This window comes from Crotalus tigris, unplaced genomic scaffold (genome assembly GCF_016545835.1).
Source record: "Crotalus tigris isolate CLP2741 ecotype Arizona unplaced genomic scaffold, ASM1654583v1 scf7180000018115.866842, whole genome shotgun sequence".
Lineage (NCBI taxonomy): Eukaryota > Metazoa > Chordata > Lepidosauria > Squamata > Viperidae > Crotalus > Crotalus tigris.
The window spans coordinates 193,640-216,825 of record NW_024096832.1 but is presented as its reverse complement, the minus strand read 5'-3'; the positions used below and the strand labels follow the sequence as shown (position 1 = coordinate 216,825).

General features: G+C 35.5%; 1 protein-coding gene across 11 annotated transcripts in view; it reads right to left on the bottom strand.

Moving 5' to 3' along the window:
• The window catches only part of ADGRV1 (adhesion G protein-coupled receptor V1), a 255,607-nt gene that overhangs the window by 127,744 nt on the left and 104,677 nt on the right, over positions 1-23,186 (bottom strand). For all 11 annotated transcript variants that reach the window (XM_039348036.1, XM_039348042.1, XM_039348038.1 and 8 more), the window contains 13 exons: positions 21,612-21,750; positions 20,830-21,015; positions 11,713-11,945; positions 10,714-10,862; positions 8,992-9,193; positions 8,095-8,314; positions 6,313-6,552; positions 5,815-5,964; positions 4,362-4,835; positions 3,593-3,736; positions 2,876-3,047; positions 1,858-1,993; positions 674-1,521 (listed from right to left, as the gene is read on the bottom strand). In XM_039348036.1, coding sequence (XP_039203970.1) covers positions 674-1,521; positions 1,858-1,993; positions 2,876-3,047; positions 3,593-3,736; positions 4,362-4,835; positions 5,815-5,964; positions 6,313-6,552; positions 8,095-8,314; positions 8,992-9,193; positions 10,714-10,862; positions 11,713-11,945; positions 20,830-21,015; positions 21,612-21,750 — 3,293 coding nt within the window. The remainder of the gene's footprint in view (positions 1-673; positions 1,522-1,857; positions 1,994-2,875; positions 3,048-3,592; positions 3,737-4,361; positions 4,836-5,814; positions 5,965-6,312; positions 6,553-8,094; positions 8,315-8,991; positions 9,194-10,713; positions 10,863-11,712; positions 11,946-20,829; positions 21,016-21,611; positions 21,751-23,186) is intronic.

Below are 23,186 nucleotides of genomic sequence, written 5' to 3'. Positions count from 1 at the left end.
TGCTAATATAAGAGAATATAAGTGTCATTCAGCATCACTGCAGCAGTTCTCAAGATTTACTAGAATACAAAGCTTCTAATATGCAATAGCATATATATATATATATATATATATATATATATATATATATATATATATATATATATATGCTTTTATCATTTGAACTGAATTTAAAACCCAAAGGAAATGCTTAGTTATCAACTTCAGATCCATATTCCTTAATGAACTTGCCTTATTTGCCCTTACTTTCAGTTTGAAAAGCCTCGTTTATATTACCCAGTACATGAAAATGATTAGATAAATTTGATCTTTTCAACAGACCCTTTATATGAAGTCTTCATTGTTATCATAATCCTTTCCCCTCAATTATTATTACATCCAACAATAAAACATGCAAATACCACTGTTTCCATTTTAAATCTATATTATCAAAGGAAAGAAATTTATCAGCAACTCTCTTCCTCTTTAGTCACAATTACTTGGAAAATGATGACCCAGATAACTAAGAGAATGCATATAATTTATATTACAAACTCTGAAATACACACCTACTTGTTTTTGTTTTTTTTACTTAGAGTTATTATTTGCACAGCAATACCATTTTACTTTATAAGGAAACTCTCTTTCCTCTCAGGATTTTGCTTATATACTAAAACAACATAAATGTGTCTACCTTTGATAATTATTGTGGTAAAACCTTTAAATCCATATTCATCCATGCTTTCTGTAATCTGAGCTCCATTTTGAGGTTCAGAAAGAACAACATAAAAAAATTCTTCCCCTTCAGGTTCGTCATCATCAAGAATTTTGATAGATACTTCTTTTTCACGTTCTCCATCCAATAATGTGACAGACAGAGCCATCTCTTCAAAGTCTGCCCCTTCAATTGCCCAGGTAAGATTAGAAACCACAGGGACAATTTCAAAAGGAAATGTATCTGCCCCGCTTTGAGCATTTGTTGCACCAAAAGTTTTTATATTTACAGAGACATTTCCCACAGATCCCTGAGACCTTCTGATATGAATCAGAATAGTGTTGGAAGCAATGTTATTGCTGTTTTCTTCAGTGTAAATAATAGTTGGTCCAAGACTTAAAATTCCATAATGGATATCACTGGCCAATAGAGTAACTGATGCAATGCTAAATTCTGGATTCAGACGTGGATTCCAAGCTGGATTAAGGTCCTGAACATCTAAAACATTCACAGATGTTAAATTCACAAAAAAAATTTCTTCCCCCTCTGAAATGCTGTCATCAATTACCAAGATTTCCAATACCATGTTAGTGTCAAGGAATCCAAAAAGAAGTTCTACATCATGAGCAGGTTCAAAGTCTTCTAGTGGTTTGGCACTTTCTGCAGTGGTCTGATAGAACACCGTTGTGAGGTTGCTTTGGTAGCCAAAAAGTCTTTGTACATTTAATTTGACTGTTTGCACATCTTCCCTCACTAAAATGTTCATTGAGCTAGGAGCAAATTGAAAGACTCCCATTGGCTCAATCTCAGCAATAATGAAATCTGATCTGAAATAAAAACAAATATATGGCCTTTGAACGTGGAAAAATAAAAGCAGGACAGTTTTAACTCATTTTCAATAGACATATCCATTTAGTATATTGGGTCCATCTGAGACTTTGTTCAGACTGAAGAAGCAGTTTTAGAAATGTGTGAAAATACAAGTTCATAAGTTTAGTCATTGTGTATTTTGGTCCCATAATTATTAATATGTCCAGATATCTGATAACTCTTAGAAAGAAGGAAATAATGAATGTCAATTAATTAATGGGTGGTGGTGGTAGGAAATCCTTATTGTATTTGCTCATGAACCAAATATTCAGCTTCAGTGATAGCTTTCTTACCTTAGACAAGCCCCACCAGATGCATTACTCTGCACAGCGGCCAGATGTACAGCAAACACCTCAGGACTATTTGCATTTGGAATAACTTGCAATAAAACTGTTTTGTTTTGTTCACCATGAGAAAAAACAACTGTGCCTGGAAGGAAAAAGGAAAAGAGATGGATGGAAAGCTACTGGAATGTTGAAGAGCAATAGTATTAAATCATGACCTATTGCCAGTCAGGCAGCATGCAAATTTAATAAATTATGGTTCATCACACAGTTAGTCAGATGTTCAAACTGGATTTGGCATTTTTATCCACCTATCAAGTCCTTTCCAAAGACTGGAGATAGGCAGGTGTTGATGTTTGATGGTGTTAGAGGTATTGTTGCAATATGTGAGCTATTTCGAGTAAAGCTGCCATTTGCAATTGACTGATGATGAGTCTGTCAATATCTATGGTGACCAAGTGGTGCTTGGACACCTATAACTATTGGTATTACCTTTGCTTTCTTTTGACACAGTCATTCTATTTGAAGGTCTCTGTATTTGGTTATGTTCTATATTAATAAATATGCTACAGGCACCAAAAGGAAATGATGGAAAAGATCCTTTAACACTGATTCATAATGCAGGTTTACTCATGGTTGAGCAGCAGATTAAAAGGAAAGGATAAAGCAGTTACACTATATACATCCCAGAAATCAAAACTTTTACACAACATCAAGTTATGATAAGCTATAATAAAGTATGCCCTGATTATAACAATCAACTATCTACATTCCTAAGGAAAAAAAGGGTTAAGAAAAGATAGTGATAAACCAAATTCAAATAGGGAATAATCAAGGGTTGGGGTTTTTTTACATTATTTAAAACAATTGAAGGGTACAAAAAGTGTTCGTGGTAAAATGATTCCCTTGAAACTTTAGCATACTTCATTTCTCTCTCTTCTTTTTCTTCCTTTATTACTCTCTCTTTATTATCAAAGAGTTTGAACTGTCCTACTGTCCCCAAGGATAGCAAAATGATGGCACTTACCAGAGGCTGGTATAATACTGCCTTGGTGAAGGTACAGCGGAATAAGCCCCGGTGGATATCCAGAATTCCAAGTTACTACAATGGAGCCATATGTTCCTCTACGAGTTATAAGAGCTTCAGTTGTTCCTGCTGTAATATTTATAAGTCTCAAGATAATAGAATCAAAGGCAACCTATAAAATAAAGAAAATACTGTTTTTGTTAGAAATTATGGCAACAGTTTAACCAAACTAAAATTATAGGCATGTGCACTGAATAATTGCATATGGAGTACTGCTATTGGTATTAGAAATATGCATTGTTTGTGCAATAAACCTATATTTTGACATTTTAAGTTTTGCTTAATATGTACAACATATATTTCTTTTAATTCACCAGCAAATATATATCAATATAATATAAAACAAATGACAATCAGAAATGAAGTATAATAGATGCTTTTTCTATAATACCTAATTAAAATAACCTGAAGTTTAATATAATTTGTAAGCCAGGAATTACCAGATTTCTATTTTGCATCCTCCCAGAAAAATGGTGATGCAAAAAACATACGTTTGCCCCCTAATATGTAGTGAGGAATTAAAAAAAAAATACAGATTTTATAATACGGTATAAATAATTTATTCAGATCTTTCAACATCTGCCCGCCACTTAAGTCTAATAAACTAAAATGTGTTCCACTGGTTGTTAAGTTGTTAGAAATTATAAATCTAGTTACCTGAGAATTAGCAGCTTCTTTGGGAATTGGAAAACAGACCAACCTGGCTGTCTCTAATATTTTAGGTGCAATATTGGCACTAATATTAACTAAGGTTACATTGATCAGTTCCAAGGTCAAATTCATGCCAGGGGAAATAAATACCTGGAAAATTATAATCACAAAACATAGTAATTAAAAATAACATCTACAGATAAAGCATTCAAATAAGACTTTTAAAGGTTCTATTCAAGCAGGATTAATTTAGACATGTAGTTTTACAAGTTTTCCCCCAAAAGTTAATAGAAAGCAATGAAAGTAATGGAAAATACCAGCAAATTAAGGCTACCAATTTTTAACTTTATCAACATTATTTATTTCGAATCTGTAAGTACCATGTCATATTCTACTGCATCATATTGTTATAACATATTATTTTGAAATATATAGTCACAGCTAGATATTGTGATCCACTTTAAGCTTTATTACCTATACAGGCTAAGGAAATGCAACCTAGCCACCTTCTTTGATACACATTATTGTCAGGGACTGTGGATAATATTTTTGAAATATGTCTTTCAACATCAGCTTCACAAGAACCTTGCATGTGCAGGAACATTCACTCAGTACTGTACATTTTACTTCATGTACCTTAAAATGGGAATCTTCTACTTTTCTAAATTAAAACCAAGACTTAATAAAAATGCAGCTCAGAAAATATTGCTTTCAATTACAAAACACTACAATCATGATTTAAAAGCTCCTTTCAGTGGGGAGGGAAATAACAGACCTGGGTATATATTGGCACTGTTTTCAATCCATAACTGGAGCCTGCTTTAACATGTAGCTTTCCCACTCTGTTGGCTGGTGTGACTACTTTTTCTTCATTGGAACATGAAATTTGGTACTCTACAATTACATCTGCAAAAGTTCCTGCATGCCGAGAAATATTAATCTGGATATGTCGGCTGAGATCTTTCTCTACTAGTACTGACTGTTTTTCACCATACAGCACAAATACTCCATACGGGTCATCATTTGCAGCCACCATGAATCTAGAAATGCTTTTCTCTAGATCCAAATCAGCTCCTCCTTCCACTGAAGTCAGCTGCACCTCATAATGCTCATCTATTTCAGGAACATCATCAGGCAACAAGAAAATCACAATTTCTGAAGTCCTTTGTAGATCAGGAATCACAACAGAACCGCTCACAGTTGTGAAATCATTGGTAGTATCAGAACCACTACTTAATTTCCAGTAAATCTATAACAATTAAATTAAAAGAAACAAAGAAGCTTTGATCAATATATTCAAGTCCCAATGAAATGAAATTTTATATACTGTATTTTTCCATCTATAAGACACACGCTTGTATAAGACGTTCTGACATGTGAGTTTCTCTGCGCCGATTAGCTGTTCAGCGAGTGCCAAACAGCTGAGCCGGCAAATCTGGAAGTTCGGCCGGCCAAAGATCTTGCCCCCTCCCCCCTCCCATTAGTGGCAAGCACACAGGGGCTTGACACCTGCACCAGGTGGCATGGCAGCAGCATGTAAAGAAATCACACAGGAAGGTTACCATTATTTTTCCGTGTATAAAATGCTGCACTTGTATAAGATGCACCTGATTTTTGAACAGGGTGTTTGCAGGAAAAAATAGCATCTTATACACGGAAAAATACGGTAGTTTAGATGTTACAGACTTCACAATTTGAAAACAACACATATTCTCAGAACAAATAAGCATACTTTCAGTTCTTTTGAAACCCCACATCGTTATCAGTTTTTAAATTTTGTTATTCATACAAACATCCCTTTGAAATCATTCTACAAGACAAAATATATTTAAAAATAAAATATTCAGAAAGTTCAGAAATCTAACACAGATGGCATACCATATACATTTTCTCTATGTAATATGCTTGCATATACTGTATGTGCCTAGATAAACAGATATATCTATGTACTTCCTATGTATCTACCTACTTATCATATAAAATTATCCCAAATTAATCTATTTCAGTATAAGGCTTTGGCCCAAATGGGTTGATAGATTTCAAGTCTAGGATTGAGAGTAACTGGACCCTCCTCCTAGTCCAGTACTTTAACCATTACACCATAGTGGCTCTTGTCTATCTGTCTGTCTGACTATATATTTATCTATCTCTGTCTCTCTATCTTGATTTAATTCTACCTTCATATTTAAATTATATTGGACAAACAACTAAGTATCAAAGTCAAATACCGTGATATTCCCCATAATGCCTTGAATTCGCTTTATGAAAAGCACAATATTCAGTGGACCTTCAGATGCTGATGGTTCCTCAAAAATCTTTGGTGATAAGGATTCAGGAAGAAACTGCACTATCCCATTGGGATCACCAAACTTTAAAATCTAGGTTAAGAAAAAGTAATGGTTATACTTGGGTTTCCTTATTAGTGGTACAGTACACAGAATATTCAAGTACTTTAATTATATATTTTCTTTTTAAATGGTGTGCTGTAATGGTGCTCATTATTTTATGTTGAAAGACCTTTAGACTCTTGTGCCCCCTGTTTAAAAAAAAAAACTCAAAAATTTTCAATAGTATTTTTTGATATGACAAAAAATATAATCCCCTCCTATATTTATGATTATATGTTGTAGCATTAATAAAAGGATGCTGTAAAGAATAATAAAGAAATAAAAGATAAAATAGTAAAGCCTCAAAAGACTTCTATTATTAATAATAAAATCATTTACTTTTATTGTTATATTGGCAGCCTTGGGATCTAGTTCTGTTTCTCCCTTCATAACATGCAACCTAATAATGAAGATCTCTTGAACTTCAACTTCTTCATGAGGATAAATTTTCAAGTTGATATGTCGCAAGCCACCTTCCGTTTCCGCAAAATAGAACGATCCATTTACTGGGTCACCAATGTCACCATTCAAAGGAGGTAAAATTACCTCTGAATTAGGTCCTAAAATGTCCCAATTAATCTGCAGATGACATACATTTTAAGGAAGCGTTATTGATAACATAAAAGTGTTATAGCACAAAAAATATTCTTAGTACATATTAGTCAATGTATAATATGAAAGTCTTTTGTGGGTATTCCCAGAAAAAGTTGCCGATTTGCTCAATTAATCTGCTAAGTGGTTAACCAGTTTTAGATTACAGAAATAATTTATTTATATTTTAATTAATTAATTAATGTGCCACCTATATTGCCAAAACTGAAACACAATATATGTGTACATGTAAAATCAAATGAAAATCTACCAATCAGCAAATTTTAAAAGAGAAGCAGCAAAATCAGAAATAACCTTCATAAAAGTGAAGAGAATAATTATCTTAGGGAAATTCTGGTTGAAATCATAATGTTAGGAGCACAAGGAACTGATTCTCTGTTACAAGGTAAATCATTACAAGCCATAAGGCCATATAAGCCCTTCTGTATAAAAACAAGAATTGTTATCCATCTGGCAATGGGACATAAAATGAAGAATAACTGATATCCTAAATATGTTAGTACTAAGCATGCCAGAATGTGCATTCTGAAATCCACAAACATCTCATTTAAAACTACATTTCTCTGCATTAGACTTCAGGCAAACATTTTCAAGTCAAGAAATTTTGCTGAGCTGTATAAAATTGCTGCATGAATGGGTGGGATATATGATAGGTAAAATCAAGACATGTTGACATATCTGAAACATGAGCTTACATAAAAATCTATATTTGTGACTTGGTACTCTCTAGTGAAACTAGCTACATAAATAAAATACTAAATAAGCAAATGTATTCATTGATCATAAACTATAAGTCAGAATACAAAAATTCAACAGTTTTTCTATATATATACAAAATACAGTTCATTCCTCCATGCATAAATCTTTTAATAAGATTACTCCAGTGTAAAATCACAAATTTCCAAAATTATTAACATGTAAACAATGTAAGGAAGCACATTAAAATAGGTCTATGAATTTAGTAAATAATAAAAGTGAGATATAAATAAATATTTAAAAACTAATAATTTAGAGCTTGGATGGTGAATGGAAACTTATCAAATTGAAATTACTTTCATCTCTTTCCTTCTAAACATATATTAGCACATTATTTCAATCTATTTATTAGTAACATGCTTTGTTAATATTTGAGAAATTAAAAATATCATAAGGTTCTTTGCCATGGGTGATACGTGTGTAATAAAATTGGAGGTTAAATTATTCTTGGTCCATTCAGAGCTATGTACAGGTTGTTGAGAACCTCCCTGAGCCCATGTAAAAGGTAAACAAGAATCAGCTGCACAAATTCCTTTCTGTAACTAAACAGGAAAATTTTGCCTTAAATCTAATCCAAATCAATGATTGCTGGTTTATAACTTTAACTGATTGATTTTTCTAGAAAACAAGTGAAGCATATAAAATCCTACCCAAATAAAACAAAATTGTAAAAAAATAAATAAATAAACACTAATTAATTAAAGGCAGAGCAGTTAAGAGAAGGAAACAAACAGAAAGAGAGAATAGACATACCTGAGACTCTCCTATCAATTCTCCAGCTCTTTCAAGTACCAAGGACAGTGTTAATGAGACATTAGGGTTGGGAAGAATGATTTGGCTTTCATTGAGGAAGCGGACAATCCCATGTGGAGAGTCGCTCTTAGCAATAGTTATTTGAGTCACCAGGTGAGGTCCCAGAACCGCTCCCCCACTGGCACCTATTAGCTGGATTTCAAATTGCTCAGCATTTTCTCTGATCAGAAACCAAAGAATGAAACATACTTTGTCACCAAACAAAGTTACACTATCCCACATATCACTGAAATATGAACATCCAGTAATTTTACAACTCATATTGATAGAATCTATGATTATCATACATGGAGTATTTAAAGTTATAGATGAGGACAAAAAGAAGTAATTGATAATAACGCCACTAACTCTTCTAGAAAAAAATAGATAGAAATTGTAATTTAAACATCTGTCCTGGAAAAATAAGATAAGTAATGAAGTGTCATATGATTTAAATTTATTTTTTTTAATAAAACAACTTAGTTTTATCGCCACTCTTATTAACTGTATTTATAGCAATAGCAATAGCACTTAGACTTATGTACCACTTCATAGTGCTTTACAACTCTAAGTGGTTTACAGAGTCAGCATATTGCCCCCAACAATCTAGGTCCTCATTTTACCGACCTCAGAAGAATGGAAGGCTGAACAGTTCAGAATCAAACTCCTGGAGTGAGCAGTGACTTAGCCTCCAGTACTGCATTCTAATCACTACACCACCATGACTCTTATATATCATACTGTGACCAATGGTGTCTATCAAGTCTTGCTGATTTGGTTATGAATGCAACTGACTGCGGAATGCAATTCTTAAATAATTGTAGGGTAGTGAATGAAAAACAAGAAAAAGAGCTTTACCTTTCTTCATCATTTATGATTAAAATGCTGATAAAACTCTCTATTTGGCCATGATGAAACATAACTGAATTATTTGTAATACTATAATCAATCCCATTGGGAAGAGCTGAAATACTTCTAGATATGAAATCTGCTGTCACAAAACCATAACTTCCTAGCCTTCGAAATACTGGAATCATTATCCAACCAACATCTTCTTCCACTGAAACAAAACAAACAGAATGCATTATAAGATCTTACTCAGGAGTAAGCTTCTAAACTTTTAAATAAGCTTCTAAGTGCCAGGAAGTTTGGTTTCAAAAGAGTACAAAATCATAACCGTATTAAAAAAAACATGATTTTATAAATTGATATAAATACTCTATTATTCACTCAAGTTCACAAAATTAAATGTTCAGCCTGTGTTAGCAAATGTCTACAAATATAATCCCTGGGATAGAATTATAATTGTGGAAATTATGTTTATCCTTGAAATCTGATGACATCTGCTTATTTTATGTGTGTAGCATATATGAAGCCAATGCTCATAAAGTATATTCAAACATGTCCTTGAATTGTATATGAAGGCTCCCCCCCCCGCGCACATGTTATATGGCTATATTTAGGCTTATTACTTCGTTTGCCAGATTCTGTGCTCAGAAGGCATTGCCTTATTTACAGGAAGATCCACAATAAAAGCCACAGACAAAAGCCGTGTATATAATTATTTCAGAAAACAGAAAATGCAGAACTAGAAATAACACAAGCCCAAACTGGCCAGAAAATGTAAAGTCATACAGAACGAGGTTGATATTATTGATTCTGGCTCTCAACTGAGTTTCCTTGTGGGAAATTGGCAGGGAGCATTGGAAAGTAGAACTTACTTCCTTTCCTCCCTCCTTCTTCTCTCCAACTCCCCCTCCCTCCGTCCCTCCCTCCCTCTTTCCGTGTCTTCCTGCCAATTATCGTTCAATAATGCACTGGTATGAAAAGGGATAAAACATACAGAAATAAAAGTTGGAAATGTGATATAGAAAGAACATTTTATCCCTCTTGATAGTCATGTAAACACATTCAAAAGTACTAGAAAGCATTATTCAAAAACATTTAACAACAAAGCTTGAATTTAAACTTGATGTTTTCTTCTAGCAGAAATCTTTCCAGGACAGTAAATAAAAAATATATACAATTTTATTAACATATACAATGATTGCCAAAAGCATACATTTGGTTCACACTAGAAAAGAGATACTTTGCCTACAATAAAAGACTGGGAAACCAACGTGGCAGCAATGGTAATATGTTTACTAAGGGACAATATTTGATTTAGTTAGTAACCAGAAACAATTTGAATGTTTATTAATAATTTGATGTAATCACTTGCCAGTTACAATAGGAGGAAATTGAGAATTTAATATTGTTGTTTATTTGATTATTTTAGTATTTTTTTCATTCTTTTAAAAAGTTCATGTGCATTTATTTTAGATAACGATAAACAGTGGTCTGCAGTGATTTATAATTATTTCTCAAGATGATATGAGTCTGATCTTATATGCTCAATAAATCTTAAATACTCAATTATTTAATTGATGAAACAAGGAATTTTATATTTTATGAAAATAAACAAAGGGAAAGCAATTAGTATTTTTTAGCCAGGGGAAGAACATTTTTCTTGCTGGCTCCTGAAATGTTTTAAAATAAAATAAATAAATAAATAAAATAAGGCAGTAGGAACTACCATACCTTCAAGTCTTGCATAGGAAGGATCAAATTCAATGATGCCTTCTGCATTGTCACTTTTTGATATAATGATTCTTATTACTGAAGCATTTCCTATCTCAGGTGACTGGTCAACTTGCAATCCATTTTCTTTTATTGTAAAATCAAATCCACTTGCAAAAGTATAGGAAGAGAAAGATAATAAATAAATAAGGCAATACATTCATGTCCCCATATGCTCTTATTTTATTGTATTAGAAAGTTCTCAAGTTATATTCATTCATTATGATGAGGCTTAATGGTCCTTGAAGTTTCAGCTGTTGCAGAGCCTCTGCAGTTACATGATCAATATTCAGGCCAGCCCCATTTACAACCACCCTCTGCTGCTGCCACACTCTGCTTGCCCATAGCACACACACCCCCTGTGGAACCCCTCATGATCTCTAGTGCCCACCTGTGACACCCACCTCCACCTGCAACATCTATCTGTACTTCCTAACACCCACCCACCCTGCCACACTCCCAAGCATCTACTCACAGCCCATAACCCCATCTGAATTCCCTAGCACTAACCTGCAACACTTGCCTTCTGATCTAATTCTAACCTGCAGTTCTAACCTGCCTGCTTGCCTGGAACTCCCATCTCTTCCTATTAACTCACATAGTCAGGGTTACAATAGTAACTGGGACTGGGGTTGCTAAGTGATGTGGTCACACAATATCACACTTTATGACATCACTTATTCATGGAAATTTTGGTCCCCCTTAGCATCATAACCTGAGGAGTACCTTTGACTGCCTCAGTAATAACACCAAATTACAAGTTATTACTATTAGAATGAGCCTGATTTTTGCATTTCTGGTTTGCAAGGGAACTGTAAGATAACGTACATCCCTATTAAATTCATGTTTACTTTAGATCTTGATCAGAAAATCAACTAAGATACTAAGATTTGCTAAATGGGATTTTATATTTAATAACCCTAGTCAATATTTTTTCTATAAGATGGCTTTTCTTTTTACCTTCCCAGTAATTCTACTTTTGTAATTACTACTGAAAAATCCTCAGGACCTTCTGGAAGATCATCATCATAGATTTCAACATAAATAGTTTTAACAGTTTCAGTGGGTTTGAAAATAAGCTCTCCTGGAGTCACACCAAAGTCTGAGCCTTCCACTGCAGTCCCATTCAACGTCTTATACAAAAGGTGAATTTGTCTGTAAAATCCATGAGAACGGACAACTGTGATGTTAGCCTGTTGGAGACAATTGTTTTCTAAGATGAAATGTGCCTTCATTATTTCTCTAAAGATAAGCACAGAATCAAAGAATTCTGGAATTAGAAGGGACCACAAGAATTCTAGTCCAAGCCCCTTCAGGGAAAGCATTCATGTTAATAAATTCTACTAACATGATTTAACTCTGATATCTGTTTTCTAGTAGAGAAAAAAAAACTGTACCATTTGGATTGTTGCACAGTTTATTGTTCTTTGATCTATACTACAATTCTTATAGTTTGTTATAAACATTATCTTCAGACAACAGAAGAAATGTACATTGCAAGTATGCAAATAATATTATAGAACATATTTTACATTTTCATATTATGCAGTGATTTGAAATTGATTCCAAATAAAGAATGATTTCAACTTTCATAAATTTAATTCCAATATCAATAACTTTAGGTGAAATTGGGGTCTGAAAATAAGTTGAGTAATTAGGACAGTTTTGAACACTAGATGGTGTGCTAAGCAGCTGCATAAACTTTCTCATCCTTACAAAGAAAATAATAGCAACAACTTATTATCTTGCAGTGAATTTTTCAACGAGCTATATAAGAACCATTCAAAATACTATATAAATATTAAAATATCAGAGGCAATTTGTATTTAAAAATATCTTACAATATTGTAAAAACAAATATGAAACAAAATACATTTTGTAATGCCAATAAACCAGGGAGATGGTTGGCTTACCAATTGAGAAAGAAACAGAGACAGAGAATTATAGATAAAATAAATTATAATGGTAAATTGGTGTATCAGAAGGAGTTGATTAAGAAATCTTTTTTAGATTATTATCAAAAACTATATAAGAGTACTAACGTACAAACTTTAGATATAAATAATTATTTAAGTGAAGCCAACTTCCCCAAATTAACAGAAGATCAGAAACAAGAAATTAATGGTTTAATTACTAGTGAGGAAATTGTGACAGTGATTAAGGAATTAAAATTAGGTAAAGCACCGGGTACGGATGGCCTGACATCTATTTATTATAAAACTTTGCTAGAAGAGATGATTCAACCTTTATGTGAGCTTTTTAATAATATATTACAGGGTTTAGAGACTCCTCCGTCATGGGGCAGAGCCTTTATATCTTTAATTCCAAAAGAAGATCAAGATCTTACTTTACCAAAGAATTATAGACCTATATCTCTTTTAAATGTAGATTATAAGATTTTTGCAAAAATCTTAGCCAATAGGCTTATGAGGGTTTTGCACCAGCTTATACATAAGGATCAAATGGGTTTTATAACTGGTAGGTACATGAAGAATAACGTTAGACAAATTATTAACTTACTAGAATATTTAGATAAGAATAACCAAGTTTCTGCAGGACTGATATTTTTAGATGCTGAAAAAGCTTTTGACCAATTGAATTGGCAGTTTATGTTAAGATTAATTGAGGATATGAACGTTGGAGAAAAAATTTTACAAGCTCTTGGTGCTATATATCAAAAACAAACGGCACAACTTATAGTCAATGGGGGTTTGTCAGAGGTTTTCACAATAGAAAAAAGGACAAGACAGGGATGTCCATTGTCACCACTACTGTTTGTTTTAACTTTGGAAATTCTGCTGATTAAAATTCGAGAATCCCAGGAAATAAAAGGAATAGAAGTTAATAAAAAAGAATATAAACTAAGAGCTTTTGCAGATGACCTGGTGGTTACCTTGTCTCAACCTACCTATTCTGTAGTAGAGTTGTTACAATTGATTTACCAATATGGATGGGTTTCGGGTTTTAAAATTAATAATAATAAGACTAAAATATTACCCAAAAATATGACTAATTTGGATAAGCAGACTCTGGTTAACTTGACAGACTTTGAAATTGTTGATAAGATAAAATATTTGGGGGTCACTTTATCTGTTTCTAATGTAAAATTGTATAAAAATAATTATGAAAGGTTGTGGGTCAGGGTACAAAGAGATTTGAAAAATTGGGAGAAGTTGCAATTATCCCTTATGGGAAGAATTGCGGTGATTAAAATGAATGTCCTGCCAAAGTTTCTCTTTTTATTTCAAATGATACCTATCTTAAAGAATGAGGTTAACTTAAATGAATGGCAGAAAGGTATCAATAAATTTATTTGGGCAGGGAAAAAACCAAGAGTAAAGTTTAGAATTATGCAAGATATTCGTGAGAGAAGTGGACTCAAGGTACCAAATTTGAAATTGTATTATGATGCTGTGGCTTTAACATTACATAGTGACTGGGTTAATTTAACAAATGTAGAAATACTCCACTTGGAGGGTTGGGATTTACTTTTTGGATGGCATGCCTATTTAACTTTTAATAAAAAAGTTGATCGGGTTTTTAAATCTCATATTATAAGGATTTCTTTACTTCGGGTTTGGAGGAAATATTATAAAAGTGATTTTAAAATACCATTATGGGCTATACCTTGGCATGCGATAGAGGGGATAATGAGAGGAGTTAAGATGGATAGTGTTTCTTATGCACAATTACTCAGATGGGATGGTAAAAATTGGCAGTTAAAATCTTTGGAAGATTTAGCACATGAAAATATTACATATTCATGGTTCCAGTATAGACAAATAGTGGATAGATGGAAGATAGATCGTAATATGGGTTTGCTTAGAGAAGATGAAAATCTTTTTAAACAAGTAAAAGACCAAAGGCAAACTCATATTAAGAGAATTTATGGGGTGCTAGTGGAACTGGATTCAGAACCAGAACTAATTAAAGAATGTATGATTAAATGGGCACAAAATTTTGGTGAACCAGTTCTACTAGATACCTGGGAAACCATCTGGGTGAGGAATGTTAAATTTACACATGCCCAGAACTTAAGGGAGAATTTTTACAAAATGTTTTATAGATGGCACCTTGATCCACAAAAAATGTCTCGTATGTATCCTGACTTACAGCCTAAATGTTGGAGATATGGTTGTTTGGATGCTACTTATTATCATATTTGGTGGTCGTGTAAAAATATAAAAGCTTTTTGGATTAAGATATGGTGGAATATTCAAAGAATTTTTAGAAGGAGGGTAAAATTTACCCCACAATTGTTTTTGTTGGGTATCGTTACTGATTGTGATGTTAAGGAGGTTATACTGATGTTAAATTTAATCACAGCCGCAAAGTTGTTAGTAGGGCAATACTGGAAGAAGGAATCTTTGCCTACCTTGCAAGAATGGTTTTTTAAAGTTTCTTATTTGGCGGAAATGGCAAAGATTTCGGCTTTTTTAAAGGATCAATCGCAAGAGAATTTTTTTGCGGTATGGGAAAAATGGATAGATTTTATACAACATAAGTTGGATATAAAAAATATTACTTGGTTTTTTAATAACTTATACATAAATCTTAATATTTTATAGATTGTATTATTTTTTTCTTCTTCTCTTTCCTTATATTTCTTATTTTTATTTTATCTTATTTTACTTCTTATATATATATATATATATATATATATATATATATATATATATATATATATATGCGATTAAAAAGGTTAAAAATATGAACCCTGGGAATATTCATAATGAAAATATAAAATGAGCACCAGGGTAATAAAAACTATAAAAGTTTTTAATAAATTAAAACTATAAAAGTTTTAAAAAGCGCCAAGCTTTCGCCGTCACCTGCCGGCATCCTCAGGGCTGGCGCGCCAGAGAATGAGAAGGTCTTTTATAGGCGTGTCGAGGTCTGCGCCCGGCTCCTCGATCTTGTTATCGGGCCTAATTGGTTCAGCCGTGTGCAATTAACCTGTGCTTCTTTTCTCTTTTTGGTTGCATTTTTATCCTCATCCGTCTCCAATTCTCCCAACTCCGGATTAGCTAGATGGCAATTGCAGTTATTTCGGTTGCCTTTATATTCTAACCTCCCCTTAGGCTCAGGTGGTAGTGCACATTCTACATTCCTTTCTCCACCCTATCTTGTCCAGTTGTTACTTTTAGGATCATATTCATTTCCGGTCTCAATACTTTCGTTTTTAATGTGTCCGTCATCCTGATGATCTCGTAAGTTGCTACGGGTCCGGTGCAGCGTGGGGGGGTGTTCCGCAAGGTGGAGGGATCGTCTCTTATTAGTTGTCATGCCCAGCTGTCCTGCGCGTGTCCTACTCCGGGTGCCCGGTCCAGGGGGTGTGTGCGCAGCAATCAAGCCGCGTCCCTCCTGGTTGCAGCGCTCTTCCTCAGTTCTCCCCTTTTTTACATTATTAAGAGCATTCGCTTGTATTCCATGGGAGTCCTCAGGACCATCAGGTATGGGGTGTGACGGCTCGATCTTCCGTACCCTGCCGCTCTCCGATCTTCCCTCCTCCTCTATAACGGTGTGCGAGGGTTCTTCGTCAACCACCCCCCGTGGTTTATCTTTATTAGAGCTAATCGCTCCGGCTGCATGAGGGGTTCTTCTCCTCCTTTCCGGATCAGCCGTGATATTTCTTTTGATGTGTGGGCGGACCGTTGCGTTTGGCGATTCATCCGCACTTCCACCTGCCGTATCTTCTCTCGTCTCCTCTTTGCTGCCAGGGGGCCGGATCCTGGTTCTTATCACCCCCCTAATCCTCTGGGATTGCAGTAGTCTCACGGGGGTGGTCGAAGTATCTCGCGATTGCTTTCCTTCCTCCAAATTGCACATGGTTTGTTGGATGGTTCGGGTGCTGCCCAAGTTGTTATTGGGCCATCGGGGGTGTTGCCGCTGGTTATTGGCACTCCATGATCTTAAGGCCAAATAGGACGGACATAGGTCAATATGCCTATTAATGGATTTGCTGTCCGAGAGCCATGCCTCTCTAAGAAGGCGGCCCCCTTTGGTACTATCATTTGCCAATACACTGACGCCACTAAAATTAAACCTGTGGCCCAGATCCACCGTGTGGGCCCATATTTGGGAGTGACAATCTCTCCTTCTCACTGCCAATTCGTGCTCATGGACCCTGGTCTTAATGCGTTTAGCAGTCTCCCCAATATAATTGCATTGGCAGTCCATACAGTCAATCCTATAGACGGCTGCCGATCTTTCGGTGCTGGGGAGCGGGTCCTTAGGGCGCATTATTGCCGCCCGCAGTGTTTGGTTGGGTCTGTCAAGCAATCACCCGATGGCCCATAAAGCCAGTTGTGTCAGGACGCTATTCAAACGAGTGGAGACACATTGCAGCACCGTCAGAGCTAAGAAGGAAGAGAGAAACCACCTCTTCCAAATATGTAGACGTAATGGCTACCCGGTTAAACTTATTAATCAGTTCAGGAAACCACCTGGACTCCGGGGTAACCCCGTATCCCAAGAATCCATGCCTCAAGCCACCACACGCATTGCCCTCCCCTATATCCACAATGTATCAGAAGCCACAGCTAGGATCCTGGCACCATATAAAATACAGGTGGCCCATAGACCCAACCAAACACTGCGGGCGGCAATAATGCGCCCTAAGGACCCGCTCCCCAGCATCGAAAGATCGGCAGCCGTCTATAGGATTGACTGTATGGACTGCCAATGCAATTATATTGGGGAGACTGCTAAACGCATTAAGACCAGGGTCCATGAGCACGAATTGGCAGTGAGAAGGAGAGATTGTCACTCCCAAATATGGGCCCACACGGTGGATCTGGGCCACAGGTTTAATTTTAGTGGCGTCAGTGTATTGGCAAATGATAGTACCAAAGGGGGCCGCCTTCTTAGAGAGGCATGGCTCTCGGACAGCAAATCCATTAATAGGCATATTGACCTATGTCCGTCCTATTTGGCCTTAAGATCATGGAGTGCCAATAACCAGCGGCAACACCCCCGATGGCCCAATAACAACTTGGGCAGCACCCGAACCATCCAACAAACCATGTGCAATTTGGAGGAAGGAAAGCAATCGCGAGATACTTCGACCACCCCCGTGAGACTACTGCAATCCCAGAGGATTAGGGGGGTGATAAGAACCAGGATCCGGCCCCCTGGCAGCAAAGAGGAGACGAGAGAAGATACGGCAGGTGGAAGTGCGGATGAATCGCCAAACGCAACGGTCCGCCCACACATCAAAAGAAATATCACGGCTGATCCGGAAAGGAGGAGAAGAACCCCTCATGCAGCCGGAGCGATTAGCTCTAATAAAGATAAACCACGGGGGGTGGTTGACGAAGAACCCTCGCACACCGTTATAGAGGAGGAGGGAAGATCGGAGAGCGGCAGGTTACGGAAGATCGAGCCGTCACACCCCCTACCTGATGGTCCTGAGGACTCCCATGGAATACAAGCGAATGCTCTTAATAATGTAAAAAAGGGGAGAACTGAGGAAGAGCGCTGCAACCAGGAGGGACGCGGCTTGATTGCTGCGCACACACCCCCTGGACCGGGCACCCGGAGTAGGACACGCGCAGGACAGCTGGGCATGACAACTAATAAGAGACGATCCCTCCACCTTGCGGAACACCCCCCCACGCTGCACCGGACCCGTAGCAACTTACGAGATCATCAGGATGACGGACACATTAAAAATGAAAGTATTGAGACCGGAAATGAATATGATCCTAAAAGTAACAACTGGACAAGATATGGTGGAGAAAGGAATGTGGAATGTGCACTACCACCTGAGCCTAAGGGGAGGTTAGAATATAAAGGCAACCGAAATAACTGCAATTGCCATCTAGCTAATCCGGAGTTGGGAGAATTGGAGACGGATGGATAAAAATGCAACCAAAAAGAGAAAAGAAGCACAGGTTAATTGCACACGGCTGAACCAATTAGGCCCGATAACAAGATCGAGGAGCCGGGCGCAGACCTCGACACGCCTATAAAAGACCTTCTCATTCTCTGGCGCGCCAGCCCTGAGGATGCCGGCAGGTGACGGCGAAAGCTTGGCGCTTTTTAAAACTTTTATAGTTTTAATTTATTAAAAACTTTTATAGTTTTTATTACCCTGGTGTTCATTTTTATATTTTATATATATATATATATATATATATATATATATATATATATATATATATATATATATATATATCTTTTCTTCTTTCTTTTCTTTTTTATTCTTTTTCTTTTTAAGCATTTTTCTTTTTTAATATTTATGCTTTTTTACATATATATTATTGTTAATTATCTTATAAGTTTATGTAATGTATTTAGATATATTTATGGTTTATACTTTTTAAATCTTTTTTTAAGATTTTTAGAAATTTTAATTAAGCCTATATTCAGCTCTGGGAAGGTTGGGGGGATGGAGTGGGAGGGTTGGGGTGGTTGGGTAGGGTTGTTTTTTGTTTTTTGTCTTTTCTTTTCCCTATTTGTAAAAATTTTAAAAATTTTCAATTAAAAAAAAATATTGTAAAAACATAATCTAATTAAAAACAACAATTTACAGTCACTAACCAGCAAAACCTGTTAAGATATATCTATGTGATACGCTACCAAAATTGCTAATAAAATCATTCAATTAAACAAGAATCCATAAAACAATAAAAGATACAATTAAGTATACAATTAAAATGTGAATTGAGTATCATTAAATCTTTTGGGTATCTATTGATATCTTTTGAAGCTTTTATATAATTTGATTGGGCAATAATAATTTATATTAGGCAATAAAATAATATTTGACTCAGTGAACTCTACACAGTCATCCACTTTCTTGACTTAGGCTTATTTATATCAGCACTAATTCTAGAACATTAGCTTTTCTCTTATTTTCCCCCTTTTCATTTTGAAAGGCTAGAACTTTAAAATAATAAATAAAAATACTGAACTTCTCTAATACATACACTCCTGTAGACAGAAATACTACTGCAAGCAGAATTATGGTCCTTGACCATAATAAAGGACTGACTGACTACAGCATGCTAAGCTAGAGGACATCATTAAACAGGGAATATCCACTAATTACAGTGCTATAGTATTTGCTTCCCACTTTGCCTTTGCATGCTCACTGCAAGTCTACAAAAGCAAATCGGGAAATAAGTTAAATCTGACCATATTTCAAAACATTTTGTGACTACTTCTAAGTTACTTGCAACCTCCTGCTCTGTTGCAACCCATGGTTTGATAACCACTGTTTTAATGCACTGTTAGTATTGCTGTTTTGTGGTAAACCACTTTGAAATGCTTTACAAAGGAAGAGTATATAATTATATTAAAGTATTAAACAAAATTCTACCGTATATTCCGGCATATAAGACGACTTTTGAGAGCGTCGAAACAGCCTCCGAACTCGGGGGTCGTCTTATACGTCGAGTCATCTTATACGCCAGAAATAAGGTAATTTCTGGCGTATAAGATGACTTTTTAGGCATGTGACTTAGCGTCGATCGTCTTACACGCCGGAAATAACATAGTCAATTGTCTTATACACTGGAAATACCGGTAGTTTCCGGCTTATAAGACGACTTTCTAGGCATGCGACTCAGCGTCGATTGTCTTGCAACTCGGCGTCTATCGTCTTGCGACCCGGCATCGAACTCAGGGGTCATCTTATATGCCGGGTCGCCCTATACGCCGGAATATACGGTACTTGTCAGCTGTCTTGTAAGAACTGGATTTTACAGTTTTAACCAGGTCTTTGACAACTTCCACTATACTCTGGACTGAAATAAATTTATTTTTAAACCAACACTAAATATGTAAAAATTAGCCATTCTCCAAAGATTACTAGAGAGCTGAAAGGCCGTATGTTTTATTTTGTGAGCCCCTCATGCAATATTCCCAACCCAATATATAACATGAAGAATATATCTCAGAAACCTCTCAGGTAAACACTTACAGTTTAATTGAACAGCAAATAATTGATATCTAAATTAAAATAGAATTAAAACCCAAAGTAAAAGCATTTGGAACACTTATCAACTCATAGTGCTTGGCATTAATGTATGAAAAGCTATTCTAATAAATTAGGATTTAAATTCTGCCTACCCATTTTTCTTCTTCTGTTGTTTGCAGTACATCCTGAGAAAATGTGAATTGTCCATATGGCAAATCACTAGCAGCCATTGTGATATTTGCTGTTTTGGCCTCCTCGTCTATGATTCCGCCATTGCTAATATCTGTTAGCTGAAACTGATAGTATTGCTTTTCTTCTGGGATATCATCATCGAGAGCCTAGAAGAGAGTAAACATATTAAGTTGAAAAACATATAGAAATATTCCCTATGCTACATGGAAGAACAGATATTTGTTATTAAGTCTGAGCTAAGGTATATGATTGAATAACAATGTCCGCAAAGGAAAGATAGATTGTCAACAATAATAAGGCAATATAAGGTATAGCAAAAAGTTCATTGTCTTAGAAAACCAACTGTCATAGCATATATAGTGCTATCATCTATGGATGATATGTTACCATTAGTAATACAAATATACTGGCAAGACTCTCCACCAGTGCTGCACTGCATGAGGAAATGTATAACAATATTTTATGTTTCTCTTTAAAAGATTTCTCAGTTGCCTTTAAAGAAAAATACCTCCAAAGAAAGCTTACCAAAGGCAACTTAAAAGCAGTAACACATGAAATAAAGTCAGGCTCAAAAATTTAAATAAATAAATATAAATGATTCAAAGCATTTTGGTCAGTAGTGATCAAACTTGACAAACTTCAAACAAAAAAGTTAAAATAAAGAACAAAGGACCTCCATTGCTATTATTAAAGTTGCATTTGTGTCTCCAAGTCAGCATTGATTACTGGAAACAATTTATACCTGAATCAGTATAACAGCAGCAGACTGCTGATCTCTCATGATGACAGTTCCTGATACATCAGCAAATTCATTTTGATCAGGTGATGTTATAACCCAGGAGATTGTGATTTCTCCAAAGATCCCTGGCCCACGAATTAGACTGCCAAACAAAAAGAAACAGTCATGTTTAAAATATTATTCAGTATTGGTCCAATAACATTCCTAGATATCATGTACAAATTGTCAACGCTGTTAACATCGAATGTTCTTGTTTTGACAACATATGGACATGCAGCCATTTTCCTCTACTTTATGTTTTACTCTTAGAATTAGATGATACTGGGGGGAGGAGGAATGTCCTTGGGAGTTTAGTTAGACATAACAATACTGTATAAGGGTGGGAACCAAGGTTTTTTGTAATAAGAGAGAAGACATGGCAGTTGAAGAACTGGTGGGGAAGCCAGCATTTCAAACTAATTGGAGAATGTGATTTATAACTGTTAGTTAGAGGAGGGAATTGTGTTTTGATACTATGTGCTTAGGGCAGTTGAAGTCAGATTTTGGCTTGGACTATGTATGTGCCGATGTGTTGCTACTCGAATAAAGATTCTTTAAGGTAAACAATGACTCGAAGTTCTTTGAAGAATTTCATCTGTCGGAACCATGACATAAATACTTCAACCAATTCTACAGAGTTTTCTTCTTCTTTCCTTCGTAATAACAACAAAATAACTTGATATTTTTCTAAATGGGCTTACTGTATATTCAACAGCCATATCTAAATTTATATGAATCACCATGAAATATAAATACACTTTATTTGTATTAATAATTCACATATATGATTTGCAGTTGTAAACCACAAATTATACAGTTTCCTGAGGGTATTTTGGATTACAAGATATCATTGGAAAGAAGTTAAGACGTTTTCCAAAACAATGTAGTATGTTGTGTCAATGTGTCATGAGCATATTAGGCCAAATCTTTAAAATTGCTACATTCTCTAGTCTAGCAGGATAGCTCTTATTTTTACAAGATAAAAAGGTACATTGGAGCACATGCAAAAAACATGTAGGCAAAATCAGTTGCTGAAGGCAGAATCCTTCCTTCCTGTGTCCCATCCCACCGCGACACAAACCAGAAGTCTCGATTAATTATTGAAATAATTAATATTACTCTTTTAGATGTTAATGCAACATATTCTCAACAATTTTGAAGATTCTTACATCAAAACATCTACAGGTGCCCATAAATGTATTGGTGGTTTTTTTTTCCTTAGCAACTACTTAGCAGATCCACGTTATGTATTATTACATTCTGCCTATTATATAGGAATCTTCCCAGACTGCCAGTCTTCACCTGGGAATAGATAGATAAGGCTCTGTGGAGATAAAGGGGGATCAATTCTGGATCTCTTGAGGCTGCACAAGGATTCAAGGCTTGTTCTGCACTTGAGGCCTCCCCCCCTGCCTGGCTGAGCATTTCCCTGCATCAATATTTTTGGGTTTGCTAATGTTTTCTAGGATTGAGGGAGAGTGCTTGCTAAAGGTAATCCAGTTGAATTTGTGCCTAAGGCAAGACTAGATCTCCCAGTCT